This window comes from Pristis pectinata, chromosome X, assembly GCF_009764475.1.
Source record: "Pristis pectinata isolate sPriPec2 chromosome X, sPriPec2.1.pri, whole genome shotgun sequence".
NCBI lineage: Eukaryota > Metazoa > Chordata > Chondrichthyes > Rhinopristiformes > Pristidae > Pristis > Pristis pectinata.
This window is the reverse complement of record NC_067450.1, coordinates 12,165,230-12,181,350: the sequence shown is the minus strand read 5'-3', so window position 1 is coordinate 12,181,350 and position 16,121 is coordinate 12,165,230. Positions and strand designations below refer to the sequence as shown.

General features: G+C 48.0%; 1 protein-coding gene across 3 annotated transcripts in view; it reads left to right on the top strand.

Annotated features, from left to right (window-relative positions):
* Nucleotides 1-16,121, top strand: part of LOC127567001 (rho guanine nucleotide exchange factor 25-like) — a 156,260-nt gene that overhangs the window by 60,841 nt on the left and 79,298 nt on the right. Inside the window, exons 2-3 of one of the 3 annotated variants that reach the window (XM_052009607.1) lie at nucleotides 3,260-3,531; nucleotides 13,839-13,964. In XM_052009607.1, coding sequence (XP_051865567.1) covers nucleotides 3,260-3,531; nucleotides 13,839-13,964 — 398 coding nt within the window. Of the gene's footprint in view, nucleotides 1-3,259; nucleotides 3,532-13,835; nucleotides 13,965-16,121 lie in introns of all 3 variants that reach the window. The other 2 variants (XM_052009606.1, XM_052009608.1) reach the window with 2 other exon arrangements.

The window sequence follows — 16,121 nt, the reverse complement described above, 5'->3', positions numbered from 1 at the left end:
CAGGTTATCATGCTGTTGTTTTTTTCCCACTTATTTGACAGGCCAACTGCTCCAAGGTCAATCCTTGTGACTAATCAGTGGCAGTGTGTGTGAGCTTCCCCAACTCTATTAGTTCAGTAATTAGGGTTGACTTTGTTTCTTACGAGGGTAGCAGCATGTGACATCGCCAAAGCACCAGATCAAATCACATCAGACGTGTGGGCTCTGTCAATACTGATGCCAGTGGAGGTACTGTGTTCGATAGTGACCTTTCCCCTCTGGTGCCTCAGTTGAAACCTGTGCAGGTCAATGGTCTGACAATCTCCAGTCTTTCTTGGCTGCAGTGGGTTTGGTCAATGCCTGTCTCACAGCTCTGAAAGGTACTCCACATGTTGTTGTTCACCAGCCTGTTGGAGAATCCCATGCCTTCTTGCGACACACATTGGTACACAACGTATACCAGTGTATAACATTGCCTGCACACAAACTGCTGGAGGAACTCAGCGGGTCAGGCAGCATCTGTGGAGGGGAATGGACAGTCGATGTTTTGGGTCGAGACCCTTCACCTGGACTGAAAGATAGAGGGGAGATCGTCGGTATAAAGAGGTGGGGGGAAGGGTTGGGGCAAGAGCTGGGAGGTGACAGGTGGATCCAGGTGAGGAGGGGGGATAGGCAGGTGAGGAGGGGGGAGTGGAGACAGTGACAGAGGCTGGGAGGTGATGGGTGGAGGTGACAGAGGGCTGCAGATGGTGGGATCTGATCAGAGAGGAAGGTGGAGCATGGAACCAAATAAGGGAGGTGGGGAGGGCAGGTGGGAACAGTGGGGGGAGGGGACCCAGTGGGAGGGGTGTGTGGGTGGTGGGCAGATGGGGAGGGGGAAGAGACAGGGTGGTGGGGGCTGGGGTGGGTGGAGGAGGAACTGGGGAGATCAGGGGGAGAGGGAAAAGAGCTGCCTATGCTGAACTTATGCCAGGTATGGTCTTTAAGTGATACAGTTGAGTCACCAGCTTAAAGGTAACCTATTCCATCCTTACTTTTATGATTATAATTTTGAATTTACATTCTAAATTGTTAAGCAGTTTGGGAAAAAATGTCCAGTTTGTTGTGGGACATGAGTCTGTGGAATACTGAGGAGCTGGGAGATGATTCATTGCCACGACCATCAGGAGAGTATAATTACAACGTGACACGATTGAAATCGGGCCTTTCCACTGTAGGTATGGAGATAGGAACTTCTAAGGACAAACCGTGATACAAAGGTTTGACGAAAATATGACGAGTAAGGTTTTGTAGAAAGTAAGTGATTGTGGGCATTAGATATAATAACAATATCAAGCAGATATAATAATAATATCCAACAGTTAATGTAAAGTGTTCAAATCAAGCCAAATGATATTATTGACAAATATCGAAGCAGATGAATTTCTTTGTTAAAGCCACAGACAAAAGATTTTCTAGTTCATTGTTAACATCTCACAGCAAAATTTCCACCCAGCGATGTGTAGTAGGGAGACTATAATAGACAATGGTGACGTACCCAGAGTCTCTGTCTTCTAGAGTTGTTGGGGACACTGTGACTGTTTAATTTGGCCCAGTGCTCTACCCATCCTATGAATGTCAGGATGAGGTTTACAGTAATGACGGGGGAAATTAAGTTCTATCTGGAATCAGTGGCAGATCCACAGAAGGACCAGAGCTATCCAAGTAACTGCAGAGGAAGTACATGGGAGAGTCAACTCATATTTTCCTTTAAACATTGAAATAATAGTGTTAAGAAATGAGAAAAGAAATTGTGCAGTAGTCATGTTTGAAAAGCGCATTATTTTACATTATTTAGTGTCTACATCATTCAGCAGCTCGGGATTCTTTTGCTCAATCTCAGTGAACGAATATTAGGAACTGACTTTTGGGTGAAGTATTCCTCAGGATGGACTTCTGGTCAGGCCACTGACTTTTGTCGAGTTGAACCCTGGCTGTAGAGCTCTGACTTAGTGCACCTCAGTGTGAGTCATATAATCATATTTGCATATTTCCTGTTGACGCAGAAGGAGGCTGTTCAGACCATTGTCTGTGCTGGCTCACAGTAATTCCTAGAAGCAGGAGTAGGCCATTCAACCCCTCTTTCCTGCTCCCCCATTCATTATGATCATGGCTGATCTTTCACCTCAGCACCACTTTCTCGCATCAACCCCACATCCCTTGATTCCCTTAATATCTAAAAACCCATTAATTTTGGTCTTGTATGTACTCAGCGACTGAACCCCACTCTTGAGTAGATTCACTACCCTCTGAACCCCACTCTTGAGTAGATTCACTACCCTCTGAACCCCACTCTTGAGTAGATTCACTACCCTCTGTGGAGGGAAATGGACAATCGACATTTCAGGTTAAGACCCTTCATCTGGACTGAGAGACTGACTATCTCCCCTCTCGTAGTTTTCTATACTTCTATTATGTTCCCCTCAGCCTCCGATTCACCTCACCATAATAACGTATCCTTCCATTCCTTTCTGCCATTTGTGCTTATGAGGTTCCTCCTTCAACCCATCTCTGCCAATCCCCTGCATCTGGGTTTCAGTCCTGATGAAGGGTCTCGACCCGAAGTGTCGACTGTCCATTTCCCCCACAGATGCTGCCCGACCCGCTGAGTTCCTGCAGCAGTTGCTTGTTGCTCCAGATTCCAGCATCTAGGATAAGATAAGATAAGGTTTCTTTATTAGTCACATGTACATCGAAACACACAGTGAAATGCATCATTTTGCGTAGAGTGTTCTGGGAGCAGCCCGCAAATGTCGCCACGCTTACGGCGCCAACATAGCATGCCCACAACTTCCTAACCCGTACGTCTTTGGAATGTGGGAGGAAACCGGAGCACCCGGAGGAAACCCAAGCAGACACGGGGAGAGAACGTACAAACTCCTTACAGACAGTGGCGGGAATTGAACCCGGGTCGCTGGCGCTGTAAAGCCTTATGCTAACTGCTACACTACCGTGATCTGCAGTCTTTTGTGTGTCTCCATCATGTTAGGGAGAATGGTTTACAGGGAAGTAAGTGGGGGATGAGATTGATGGGGTTGCTCTGTGTGCTGGCATAGACTGAATGGGCTGAATGGCCTCCTTTGCTGCTGTAAGAAAACATGATGGATGTAACCTCTCAGCCCCGCCATCATTTAGTGCCAGAGGTTTGACCTTAACTTTCCACAAGCAGAAGGGCGAGGTGGAAGCCAAATACAGAGGGAGCCAGCCGTGCACTGAAGGACCCTGCCCTCTCTCTTTGCAGAGTCGTACTCGGTGACGGGCAGCGAGGGCAGCATCTCCACCTCCGTGGCCTCCATCCAGCCGCAGCCATCCACCAGCTCGGCGCCCAGCTCGCCCAGCTCCAAGCGCTCGGTGAGCACGCTGAAGAAGTGGCTGACTAGCCCAGTCCGCAAACTCAGCAGCAGCAAGGTCAACAGGCGGGTGAAGAAGCTGGAGAGTAAACCCAAGAAAGCGGAGCGCAGGAAGAGCATCGACTTGGGGATCGTCAACAAAGGCAGTGAAGCTCAGGAGGTGGTAAGAGCCCTTTCATTTTTCTGGAGATAAAGCTGCAAGCAAGTTTACAGTTGCTTTCGAAAATTAGAGTCAAGTCAAGTTTATTGCCACGTGCACTAAGTACGGTGAGGCACAGGTACAATGAAAAACTTGCTTGCAGCAGCATCACAGACACGTAGGTACAGACAACACACAGAACATAAATTATACAAGGCAGTGAAGAGAGAGACGTTCAAGTTTATTGTCACAGGCATCCATCCACAGGGTATAAATGCCACGAAAGTTCGCTTTTTGCAACAGCAGCACAGTTCATACCAAGACGAGGACAGACATGAATTAACGTGAACTTAAATCAGCATAAACTATGCATAACTTAAATATGTGCAGAATAAACAACAAAGCAAACATAATGGCACTAGTGCAAGGTTGAGAGAGCGCGAAAGAAAAATAAATATCGTCCGAGGTAGTGTTGGGGTTTTTCCGGCCGGTTCATGAACCTGATGGCAGTGGGGAAGAAGTTGTTGAACCTTGCGCAAAGTTAGACATCAGTGCAAAACAAAGACACAGTCAGAGGCAAGTCCACGGCAGTGCAAGAGGTGGTCTGTAGTGTCCCGTTGCTGAGGTAGGGTTAGGGTTGTGCAGGTCGGTTCAAGAACTGAATGGTTGAAGGGAAGTAGCTGTTCCTGAGCCTGGTGGTGTGGGACTTCAGGCTTCTGCACCTCCTGCCCGATGGTAGCTGTGAGAAGATAGCATGGGCCGGATGGTGGGGATCCTTGATGACAGATGCCACCTCTTGAGGCAGCACCTCCTGTAGATGCTGTCAGTGGTGGGGAGGGCTGTGCCCCTGATGGACCGGGGCTGTGTCCACTACTCCCTGCAGCCTCTTCCGTCCCTGTGCGTAGATAAACAGAGGTGGCCATCTCTCTCAGGCAGAGGTCACAATCATCTCTGGAAGCACCCCACAGGTCAGACAGCATCTGTGCAGGGAGAGACTGTGCCAACGGGTCAGTTGATCCTTCCGTGACCTGTTTCTCTCCTACAGACACTGGCTGAGAATTTCCAGCACTTGCTGTTCTATTTTCCAGCAACCATCACCTTTTCCTTGTGTGACCTGTGTCTCCAGGCCCAAGTGATGGTGTAACCCATGCTGTCCGGGTTGACTTTCACTCTGATATTGGAGCAAACGAGTCATATACCTCAGAGACAGGCCATTCAGCCCACCTACACCGATCACATTCTCCAGCACTCGGTCCGTAGCCTTCTCTGCCTTGGTGATTCAAGTGCTCGTCTAGATACTTCTTAAACGCTGTGACAGTCTCTGCCTCCCCCACGTTCTCAGGCAGTGCGTTCCTGATTCCAACCCCCCCCCCCCCACACCTTGGGGAAAAATTCCACCTCAGATCCCCTCTGAACATCATAAACCTGCTGTTTACCCTGTCTATGCCCCTCATAATTTTATACACCCCCTCAAGTGCCCCCTTCAAACACTTAGCATTTGAATGCTTAGCTTGGCCATTGCACGTAAAAGTGATTCAGGGGATGGGAAGTATTGAAATGCTTGATTTTTATTTCCGGGATCTGGGCAAGACCACTTCCCATCCCTAACTGCCCCTTCAGAAGGCAGTAGTGAGCTGCCGTCTCGAACTGCTGCCGTCCTTCTGGTGAAGGTGCTCCCGCGGTGCTGTTGGGGAGGGAGTGCCAGGGTTTCGACCCAGTGACGATGAAGGAAACACATGAGAAGCAATCTTACTTTCTTGTCCACACTTAACATGTAGGAGTTAGCACCGCCATGGTTCTGTGCGTTTTAAACTCTGTGGTGTTTGGATAAGGATGGGGTGGAGATACTATCTTCGTGAACGTTATCAACGCAGAAAAACAGATCTATTTGCTCCCCATTGTATTGTTGGAATTGGTCGAAGGATGCAGGAAGGATCCCAGTGGCTGGGAAATCCAGGGGTCACAGTGTAAGGATAAGGGGTAAGTCCGTTAGGACTGAGACGAGGAGAAATTTCTTCTCCCAGGGAGTGGTGAACCTGTGGAACTCTCCACCACAGAAAGCAGTTGAAGACAAACCATTAAATGTATTCAAGAAGTTCAATGTTGTTCTTGGGGCTGGAGGGACCAAGGGATACAGGGAGAAAGGTGGAACAGGGGACTGGATGTGGATGATCAGCCATGGTCATATTGAACGGTGCAGCAGGTTGGAGGGGCCGAGTGGCCGTCTACTGCTGCTGATTTCTATGTTTCCATGTTAACTGAACATGGACTGGAACCCATAAGGGCCAATACCTGTTTTGTATCTCCACCCATGTCTAATTTCTCTTCCTGTATGCATCCAATCGTATCAGTAGTGCTCATACTTACACACAAGAGTTCATCAATGTTGCAGACCTGGGCTGAGAAGTGGCAGATGCAGTTCAACCTGGATAAGTGTGAAGTGATACACTTCGGGAGATCGAATTTGAAGGCAGAATACAGGGTTAATGGCAGGACTCTTAGCAGTGTGGAGGAACAGAGGGATCTTGTGGTCCACATCCATAGATCCCTCAAGGTTGCCGCGCAGGTCGATAGGGTTGTTAAGAAGGCGTATGGTGTGTTGGCTTTCATTAGTCGGGGTATTGAGTTCAAGAGCCGCGAGGTGATGTTGCAGCTCTATAGAACTCTGGTTAGACCACACTTGGAGTATTGTGTTCAGTTCTGTTTGCCTCATTATAGGAAGGATGTGGAAGCTTCCAGAGAGGGTGCAGAGGAGATTTACCAGGATGCTGCCTGGATTGGAGAGCATGTCTTATGAGGATAGGTTGAGTGAGCTAGAGCTTTCCTCTTTGGAGAGAAGGAGGATGAGAGGGGACTTGATAGAGGGGCACAAGATGATAAGAGGCATAGATCGAGTGGACAGTCAGAGACTTTTTCCTAGGGCGACAATGGCTAACACAAGGGGACATAATTTTAAGGTGATTGGAGGAAGGTATAAGGGGGATGTCAGGGGTAAGTTTTTTTTACGCAGAGAGTGGTGGGTGCATGGAACGCACTGCCGGCAGAGGTTGTGGGGGCAGATAGATTAGGGACACTTAAGAGACCCTTAGATAGACACATGAATGATAGAGAAATGGGGGGCTATGTGATAGGGAAGGGTTAGATACTGTAGATCTTAGAGCAGGATAAAATGTTGGCACAACATCGTGGGCCGAAGGGGCTGTACTGTGCTGTAAAATGTTCTACGTTTTTAGATATTAAAAGAATTGAGGGATATGGAGTTAGTGCAGGAATGTAACACTGCATTAGAAGATCCGCCGGGATCTTACTGAATGGGGAGCAGGCAGGAGGGCCAAGAGGTCTTCTCCTGTCTCTACCCCTTCTGTTTAAATACGGAGCTTCCCTCCTCTGATTGCATTGACCGGAGTGTGCCAAGGGAAGGTAGAAGCACAAAGGTTTCCTTCATGAGGTTCCCATCCTTCAAAATTCCATCCTCCTTAAGTAAAGAAATCTTCCTGCTGATTGACAAGGTCACTGTGGGAGACCCATACAACAGCAGAACTAGTTTCCTCTCTCTCTCCACTTTCAGTAACTGTTCTTCCTTATCAGTCTGACGTGCTTTTGATGCCATTCATTACAACACTGTGGAGGTGTGGTGACCATATCAAGTGATTTTTGTGTATTTTCCGACTTATGGACAAAACTGACTCGTGGATGTCTGTATAAACGGAACCTGTTCGTTACCCGGGTTTGGCCTGTGCCAGCACTTTCTGTCGGACTTTTTGATGAAAAGCCATCACTCGAAATGCTCTCTCCAGGCAGATGCTGCCTGACCTGTTGAGCGTTTCAAACATTTTATGACTTTATTTCAGATTTCTAGCATCTGCACTTTCTTGCTTTTTGCTTTCTCAGTTTCCCCTCTCCCAAACCATCACCACCACTGCCTTTAAAGGCAGTTTAGATCACATTGGGGAGGGAAAGGCCTGACATAACTAATGGCCTGACAAGGCCCATCAGGTTAAAAAAAAACTCGAAGGGAAAATGAGATCAGCTGAGAAGTAGTGACAATTATTACAAACCCTGATCTCACTGCCTGACAAACAGGCATTTTAAAATCCATAATGTTACCTGTTTAGAGAACAACTTGTGCCGTGGTTACAAACTGGACCGTTTGAACCATCAGTAGTTTTCCCCACATTAATCCCTTCACCTATTCCCAGTCGTGCTCCACATTCTTCCTTCTCAAGCAATGAGTTAATTCCATTTTAAAAGAAGAGATTCAACCAGTTATTGGAAGACAATCCCCCACATTTTATCTGAGGGGCCCTTTAATTATTATTTTAGGAATATCCTTGTTCTTTGTTGTTCCTGTCTGATCACCAAATCGAGGCTGTCTCTCACCACCGGCTTCATACAGATCTTTTATCCGTGTTCACCACATGCTGTTTTACGATGACCTACCCTGCCGTATAAGGAGAGGTTAGATTTGTATTCACGAGTTTGGAAGAATAAGAGGGGATCTAATTGAAACTTACAAAAATCTGACATAGCTCTAAAGAGTGCAGAGGAGATTTACGAGGATGTTGCCAGGACTCGAGGGCCTGAGTTATAGGGAGAGGTTGGGCAGGCTGGGACTTTATTCCTTGAAGCGTAGGAGATTGTGGGGTGACCTTCTTGAGGTGTGTAAAATCATGAGGGGTATAGATAGGGTGAACACATGCAGTCTTTTCCCAGGGAACTAAAAACTAGAGGGCATAGGTTTAAGGTGAGAGAGGAAAGATTTTATAGGGACCTGAGGGGCAACTTCTTCACCCAGAGGGTGGTCAGTATATGGAATGAGCTGCCAGAGGAAGTAGTTGAGGCAGGTACATTAACAACATTCAAAAGACATTTGTATAACACATAGATAGGAGGGGTATCAAGTGATATGGGCCAAACACAGGCAAATGGTGGGCACCATGGTTAGCATGGACAAGTTGAGCCGAAGGGCCTGTTTCCGTGCTGTATGACCCACTGACCCTATGACTCGACAGGATGGATGTGGGGAAGATGTTTCCCCTGGCCAGGGAGTTCAATAGTTAAGGTATCACACTCTGAGGATACAAGGTAGGACTGAGGTGAGGACAAATTTCTTCACTCAGAAGTATTGGTTTTGGTATTGGTTTATTATTCTCACTTGTACCAAGGTACAGTGAAAAACTTGTCTTGCAAACCGATCGTACAGGTCAATTCATTACAACTGTGCAGATACATTGAGTTAGTACAGAGTGCATTGAGGTAGTACAGGTAAAAGCAATAACAGTACAGAATAAAGTGTCACAGCTACAGAGAAAGTGCAGGTAGACAATAAGGTGCAAGGTCAGAACAAGGTAGATTGTGAGGTCAGAGTCCATCTCATCGTATAAGGGAACCGTTCAATAGTCTTATCACAGTGGGATAGAAGTTGTCCTTGAGCCTGGTGATACGTGCCCTCAGGCTCTTGTATCTTCTGCCTGATGGGAGAGGGGAGAAGAGAGAATGACCTCGGGTTGGGCCTCGGGACTCAGTCCCCGCAGGTCAGGCCTCTTGTTGGGTCGGGCCTCGAGACTCGTCCTCCTCGGGTCTGATCTCTCATCGGGTCGGGCCTCGGGACTCGGCCTCCGCAGGTTGGGCGTCAGCGTCGGGCACTCCAGTTAGTCTGGTCTTCACTCTGGGTCCTCGGGTCTCAGTGTCGGGAGCTCCAGCAGGGTCCAGGAGTCGGGTCTCGGCGATGGGGGCTCAATGGGGACGTCCCTTCACCCTGCAAAGGCTTCCACGTGGATGGGCCCGTCCTAGACCTCGCTGGTTGTTTCCATCTGGGTCCGGGAGTCAGGTCCATTTCACAGTTGTTCCTAGAGGTCGGAAGATCGCCAGCCCTGTAAGAAGATTTAAAAGAACATTATTAGTAATAGTAAGTGACATAGAATTTAAACTTAAAAGAGCAGAACGATTATAGTAAAGGTAATGAGTAGATCTGCAGAGAGCAGCTTGCAACGAGTCGCCACGCTCTGGCACCATCTTGCTTCTTTTGGCTGGTGAACCTGTGGAATTCTCTCCCACAGAAGCTGTGGAGACCAAGTCACTGAACATATTTAAGAAGGAGAGAGATTAGTTTCTATTCGTGAAAGGCATAGAGTCATAGAGTGCAGAAACAGGCCCTTTGGCCCACCATATCCATGCTGGCCATCAAGTACACATCTATACTAACCCCATTTACCAGCACAAGGGGGTTAAGGGTTACAGGGAGAAGGCAGGAGAATGGGGTTAATAAAATTATCAGCCATGATTGAATGGTGGCGCAGACTCGATGGGCCAAATGGCCTAATTCTGCTCCTATATCTTATGGTCTTATGGTCACTTGGTCCGTAGCCTTCTCTGCCTTGGGGATTCAAGCTCTCGTTTGGAAACTTCTTAAATGCTGTGACAGTCTCTGCCTCCACCACCCCCTCAGGCAGTGCGTTCCAGATTCCACCTCTCCCCCCCGGGGAAGAAAGTTTCCCCTCAGACCCCCTCTAAGCCTCCTACTCCTTACCCTAAACCTCTTCCTTTTGATTTTGGACTCCTCTACTATGACCTCAAGGGGAAAGAGAGGGAATATATTATTAAGATGGAGTCATAGGGTTACAGTATACAGCACGGAAACAGACCCTTCTGCCCAACTGGTACCTGCAGACTAAGTTGCCTATTTAAGCTAGTTTCACTTCCCCCGTTTGGCCTATTTCCCTCTGAACCTTCCTTTTCCGTGTATCTGTTGAAATGTCTTTAAAATGTTGTAATTGTACCCGCCTCTACCACCTCCTCTGGCAGCTCGTTCCACACACCCACCACCCTCTGGGTGAAAAAGTTGCCCCTCAGGTCCCCATTAAATCTCTCCTCTCTCACCTTGAACCTGTGCCCTCTAGTTTTAGACTCTCCCACCCTGGGGAAAAAGACTGACCATTCACCTTATCGATGCCCTCGTGATTTTATAAACCTCCATAAATTCACCCCTCAGCCTCCTTCGCTCCGGGGAAAACAGTCCCAGCCTGTCCAGCCTCTCCTTATAACTCAAGCCCTCCAATCCCGGCAACATCCTGGTGAATCGTTTCTGCACCCTTTCCAGCTTAATGACACCCTTCCTATAGCAGGGCGACCAGAACTGCACACAGTACTCCAAGTCCGGTCTCACCAACGTCCCGTACAGATGTAACATGACGTCCCAATTCCTGTCCTCAATACCCTGACCGATGAAGACCAGCGTGCCAAACACCTTCTTCACCACCCTGTCTATTTGTGTCTCTACTTTCAAGGAACTATGTACCTGTACCCTGAGGTCTCTCTGTTCTACATCACTTTCGAGGCCCCTACCAATTATTGTGTAAGTCCTGCCCTGGTTTAACTTCCCAAAGCGCAACACCTCGCACTTGTCCGGGTTAAATTCCATCTGCCATTCTATGGCCCACTTCCCAACTTGGTCGAGATCCACTTCTAAGCTTGGACAACCTTCTTCACTGTCCTCTATACCACCAGGATCACAACATATATTGAGGATCAACCATGAACATATTGAATGGCAGAGCAGACTTGAAAAGCTGAATGCCTACTCCTGCCCCTATCTCTTGTCTTTCTGTATTTCTTTCCTCTCCTGGCTTATATTTCTGAAGTCTGTGCTGACTGGCTTGATTAGTGTTTTCTCAAATGCAGTAATTTCATCCTGTTAAACAGTAATAGTGACTGACAACTGAGCTCTAACAAACTAAGCCATGATTTTCTGCCTTTTCCAGTTGAGCTAGTTAACAGCAGCTTCACCTCCGAGTCAGGAGGTTGTGGGTTGAACACAGACCTGTCCGCCAGTGGCTCACAAATGAGTTTTCAGGCGACCCACTTTTTAACCGTATGGTTCACCCAAGCAGCGAGCTCGGTATGTTTCAAGGGGCGGAGATAGCCATCCATTTTATAACACCCCACAAGTGATAGTTTGGGCCCCCGGACGGTGGGGTGGGAAGTGGTTGCACCTCTTCTGGCTGCATGGGAAGGTGCCACGGGGCAGGGAGTGGTGGGTGGGGATGGAAAAGTGGAGCAGGGAGTCACAAAGAGACCGGTGCCTGCCAAGTGCATTCAGGGGAGGAGAGGGGGAGATGTGACCGGTGGTGGGATCACATTGGGGTCGGTGGAAATCGCAAAGGTTGAAATACGTTGAACGGGAAGGCTGGTTCAGTGGAAGGTGAGGACCACTCAGACAGAACTCAAAAATGTTATCTCTTTTGCTGCCATTTTCCATCCTGTCCTCACATTTACACGGTCCATCTCTGACACTTCCCTTCCTGGACCTCTCTGACTCCATCTCAGGGGATAAGCTAGCCACTAACATCTTTTACAAGCCCACAGCTACCTTGACTGTACATCTTCTCTCCCTACCTCCTGTAAGGACGCCATCCCTTTTTCCCAGTTTCTTTGCCTCCAGCTCATTTGTTCCAACGAAGAACACTTGGGCTCCAACGCCCCTGATATGTCCTCTTCCTTCCTGAAACCTGGCTTCCCCTCTGCCATAGTGGATGGAGCCCTCAGCCGCTTTTCCTCGATTTTCCAGAGGTCAGCTCTCACCCACTCTTCCCCTGGCCCTCATTTTCTACCCCACCGGCCTCCGCGTTCAGTGGATTATCCTTTGCAGTTTCCGACGCTCCAACTTGATCCCACTACATCTTCCCCTTCTTGCATTTCGCAGGGACCGTTCACTTTGTGGCTCCCTGCTTCACCCTTCCGTCCCCACCTGACTCCCCGTCTCACAACACCTTCCCTTGCAACCAGAGGCAATACGACACCTGACCTTTCACCCCTTCCCTTCCCACCATCCAGGGACACAAACAGGTGAAGCAGTGATTCACTTGCACTTCTTCCAAGCCAGTGTACTACATTTGGTGTTCACACTGTGGTCTCCTCTACACTGGAGAAACCAAACACAGACTGGGTGATCCCTTTGTGAAGCAAATGTGTTCGGTCCACAGGGGCATCTCTGAACTCCTGTTACCTGCCTCTTTAATTCTCCATCCCCACTCTGATCTATCAGTCTGTGATAGCGTAACACGTACTGTTACAGCGAGGTCTAACCTAAGTTCGAGGAACAGCACCTCACCTTCTGACTGGGCAGAATGTTTGGACTCAATGTTGAACTCTCCAACTTCAGCTAACCCCCTCTTTCTCCCTGTTTGTATCAGGACTGGCTATTTATGCTGCCATTCCTCAACCCCTTTTTTTACTTTTATTTGTATATTCTGTCCTGCTCAGCATAACCCAGTTGACCAGACTATACAACATCACCCCGACTTCTACAGTAGCAACACGTTACAATGCATCACGGCTTGGTACGGCAACTGCTCTGCCTGTGACCGCAAGAAACTGCAGAGAGTTGTGGACACAGCCCAGCGCATCACGGTAACCAGCCTCCCCTCCATTGACTCTGTCTACGCTTCCCGCCGCCTCGGGAGAGCAGCCAACATAATCAAAGACCCCTCCCACCCCGGTCATTCTCTCTTCTCCCGTCTCCCATTGGGCAGAAGATACAAAAGCCTGAAAGCACGTACCACCAGGCTCAATTCTATCCCGCTGTTATAAGGCTTTTGAATGGACCTCTTGTACGATAAGGATGAACTCCTGATCTCCCAATCTACCTTGTCGTGGCCCTTGCATCTTATTGTCTACCTGCACTGCACTTTCTCTGTAATTGCAACTGTAACATGATATTCTGCATTCTGTTATTGCGTTTCTCTTTTTACTACCTCGATGTACTGATGTTTGGAATGATCTGTCTGGATGGCACGCAAAACAAAAGATTTTCACTGTATCTTGGTACATGTGACAGTAATAAACCAATTACAAAGGAGCTCAGCTGCCCATCCGATGTCTGTCCATCATTTCACCCAATCACTGATATTCCCTTTGTGCCTCACCCTCTCTGCTCCTTAGACTTTCTCCTCTTTGCTTTCTCTTTTTCTCAATTCTGACAAACGTTAACTGGTTTCTCTTTCCACAGATGCTGCCCGATTGGCTGCATTCTTCGAGCATTTTCTGTTTCTAATTTGGATTTGCAGCACCTGGAGATTTTATTTGTTTTCCGCTCAGTGCAAGGACTGGTTCTACAGTCCTGTACATCCCTCCAAAGAGATGCACCAGAAGGAAGGGTGTCATTGGAAATTGCAAGCACGTAGCTTGTTGTTTCCTGTGAATTGGATTCAGTGGCTGGAAAAACCATGGGGTGCGTTCACGTGAACTCTCACGGTTCATGCGACTGCCCACCGCGACCAGTCCCGCTTGATTCACGACTGAACCAATCAAATTCTTGTTGTTCTTGCCAGAAGGGATGGAAGGATGGGCCAGCCAGTCGCAGGTCATCCAGAGATGAACGGATAACAGAAGTAATTCCAGAGGCGCCTCCGGTTGCTCCTGAAGCCCCGAAGAAAGAGGTAGAAGAACAGGATACTGCAGTAAGTCGTGGCTGTAATTTCCATCTCCTTTTCTCATTGTTTTGGTTTGCCCTACCAAATACCCACACAAAGAAATATTTCTCTTAAAGGATTCGGCTGAGAATACCAATGGTGGGGAAAGTTAAATTAAAGTGTACCAGTTACCTTTCAAAAACGTTAGCACACACTTTTATACAAGCCCAGAAGGGTGAAGTGGTGCTTTATAAAATAGCGAGAGGGGCAGCCCAGTGGTGTAGCGGGTAGAGCTGCTGCCTCACAGCCCCAGTGACCCAGGTTCGATCCCGACCTCTGGTGCCGTCTGTGTGGAGTTTGCACGTTCTCTCTGTGACTGTATGGGTTCCTCCCCCCCCCCCCCGCCCCCGCCGGGTGCTCCAGTTTCCTCCCACATCCCAATAAAATTGGGATGTGGGAGGAAACTGGGATACCTCTGGGAGGAGTCAATATGAATAAAATGGGTTGGAGAAGGATTAGTGTAAATGGATGGTTGATGTTTGGCATAGACTCGGTGGGCTGAAAGGCCTGTTTTAGACTCTGTGACTCTATGACAGAACTCTGTTGGTCATCAGGATTACTAAAAGACACAAGATAAAGCCAACCAGATTAACTGCAGGTATTATATCAGTCAGTAATAAAGAACAGCTTAAACCTTCTTCATTGGAAGCTTGTAGGCTGATATAATACAGTTTTCAAAAGGGCATGAAGAGACTGGATCTGAGTTTTATAGCAATTTGGGAGGACATGAGGCATGGGAATATATGTTCCAGGCTCCTCAAGGCACAGAGAGACACATTCGAGGTTTTATAAGAAAAGCAAGATACATGATGTAGTTTCACAAGTGATAAACCCACAGAAGGAGTTAATGGCATCGTTTTGTCCAGTTTAATGCCAGCCCCCACCACCAAGTACATAGGAGTTTGTAGTAATAATAATTTTAAATCTCAATAATTTAGTATTCATTTCCAAATCTGTTACATATTCCCATAAGATCTCAAAAGAGTATTTTTACAGTGTTATTCTTTTCATCGAGTATATTTCATCATTTAAAGGGTTAGGATGTCAGTTTGCTGGCAGTGGGATAGTTATTCCGCTTGTGTTTACTATTCTCACTACTACATACATGAGGGGCATCAATAGGGTGAGTGCACTCAGTCATTTTCCCAGGTTTGGGGAATCAAGAACTAGAGGGCATAGGTTTAAGGTGAGAGGGGAGAGATTTGATCGGAACCTTAGGGGCAACTTTTTCACACAGAGGGTTGGTCGTATGTGGAACGAGCTGCCAGAGGAAGTGGTTGAGGCAGGTGCATTAACAACTTTTAAAAGACACTTGGACAGGGACATGGATAGGAGGGGTTTGGAGGGAAGTGGGTCAAACACGGGCAAATGGGACTTGCTTAGATGGGAATCCTGGTCGGCATGGAGCGGTTGGACCTAAGGGCCTGTTTCCATGCTGTATGACTCTATGACTCTATGACTGCTGGAGATTCAGCCTCACTAGAAGCTGCCACTTTGATCTGGCCCTTCATTACCCTGGTCCAGTTTCACTCACCCTTATTGGGGTCCAGGCTTTGTTGTTTGTTTTTATCTTTATTAGGGGTGGTGAGGGGTCACAGATGGGAGTCCCAAGCATCGTGGAGTGTGTGCGTGTCTGTGCGTGTCTGTTTCTCTGTGTGTGCGTGTTTGTATCTGTGTGCGTGTGTGTGTGTCTGTTTCTCTGTGTGTGCATGTTTGTATCTGTGTGCGTGTGCGCGTGTGTCTGTTTCTGTGTGTGCGTGTTTGCATCTGTGTGTGTGTGCGTTTGTATCTGTGTGTGTCTGTGTGTGTCTGTGTGTGTCTGTGTGTGTTTATGGGGGGGGTGTCATTTAGGGTTAGGGATGGTTGTGGGGTCTGAGTGTGTGGGAGTGCTTCTCTGGGGGCTGAGGGCCAGGAGTATGCTGCGGGGGTACCGGGAGGGCAGAGATCTGTCCCGGGATTCCAGGATTGGGGTCATGGAAGGGATGTTAGAGGATTGTATGTGTATGGGGGAAACTCAGTGCCTGGTTATACCTGAGGGTTAGGGCCTGAGGGAGAAGTGTCCACTGGTGGGAGGAGATCATCCTGCCAAGGTTCTTCCTTGTAGTTTAGGGTTATACCTATTTATGTTCCCTAGTGGATAATTGG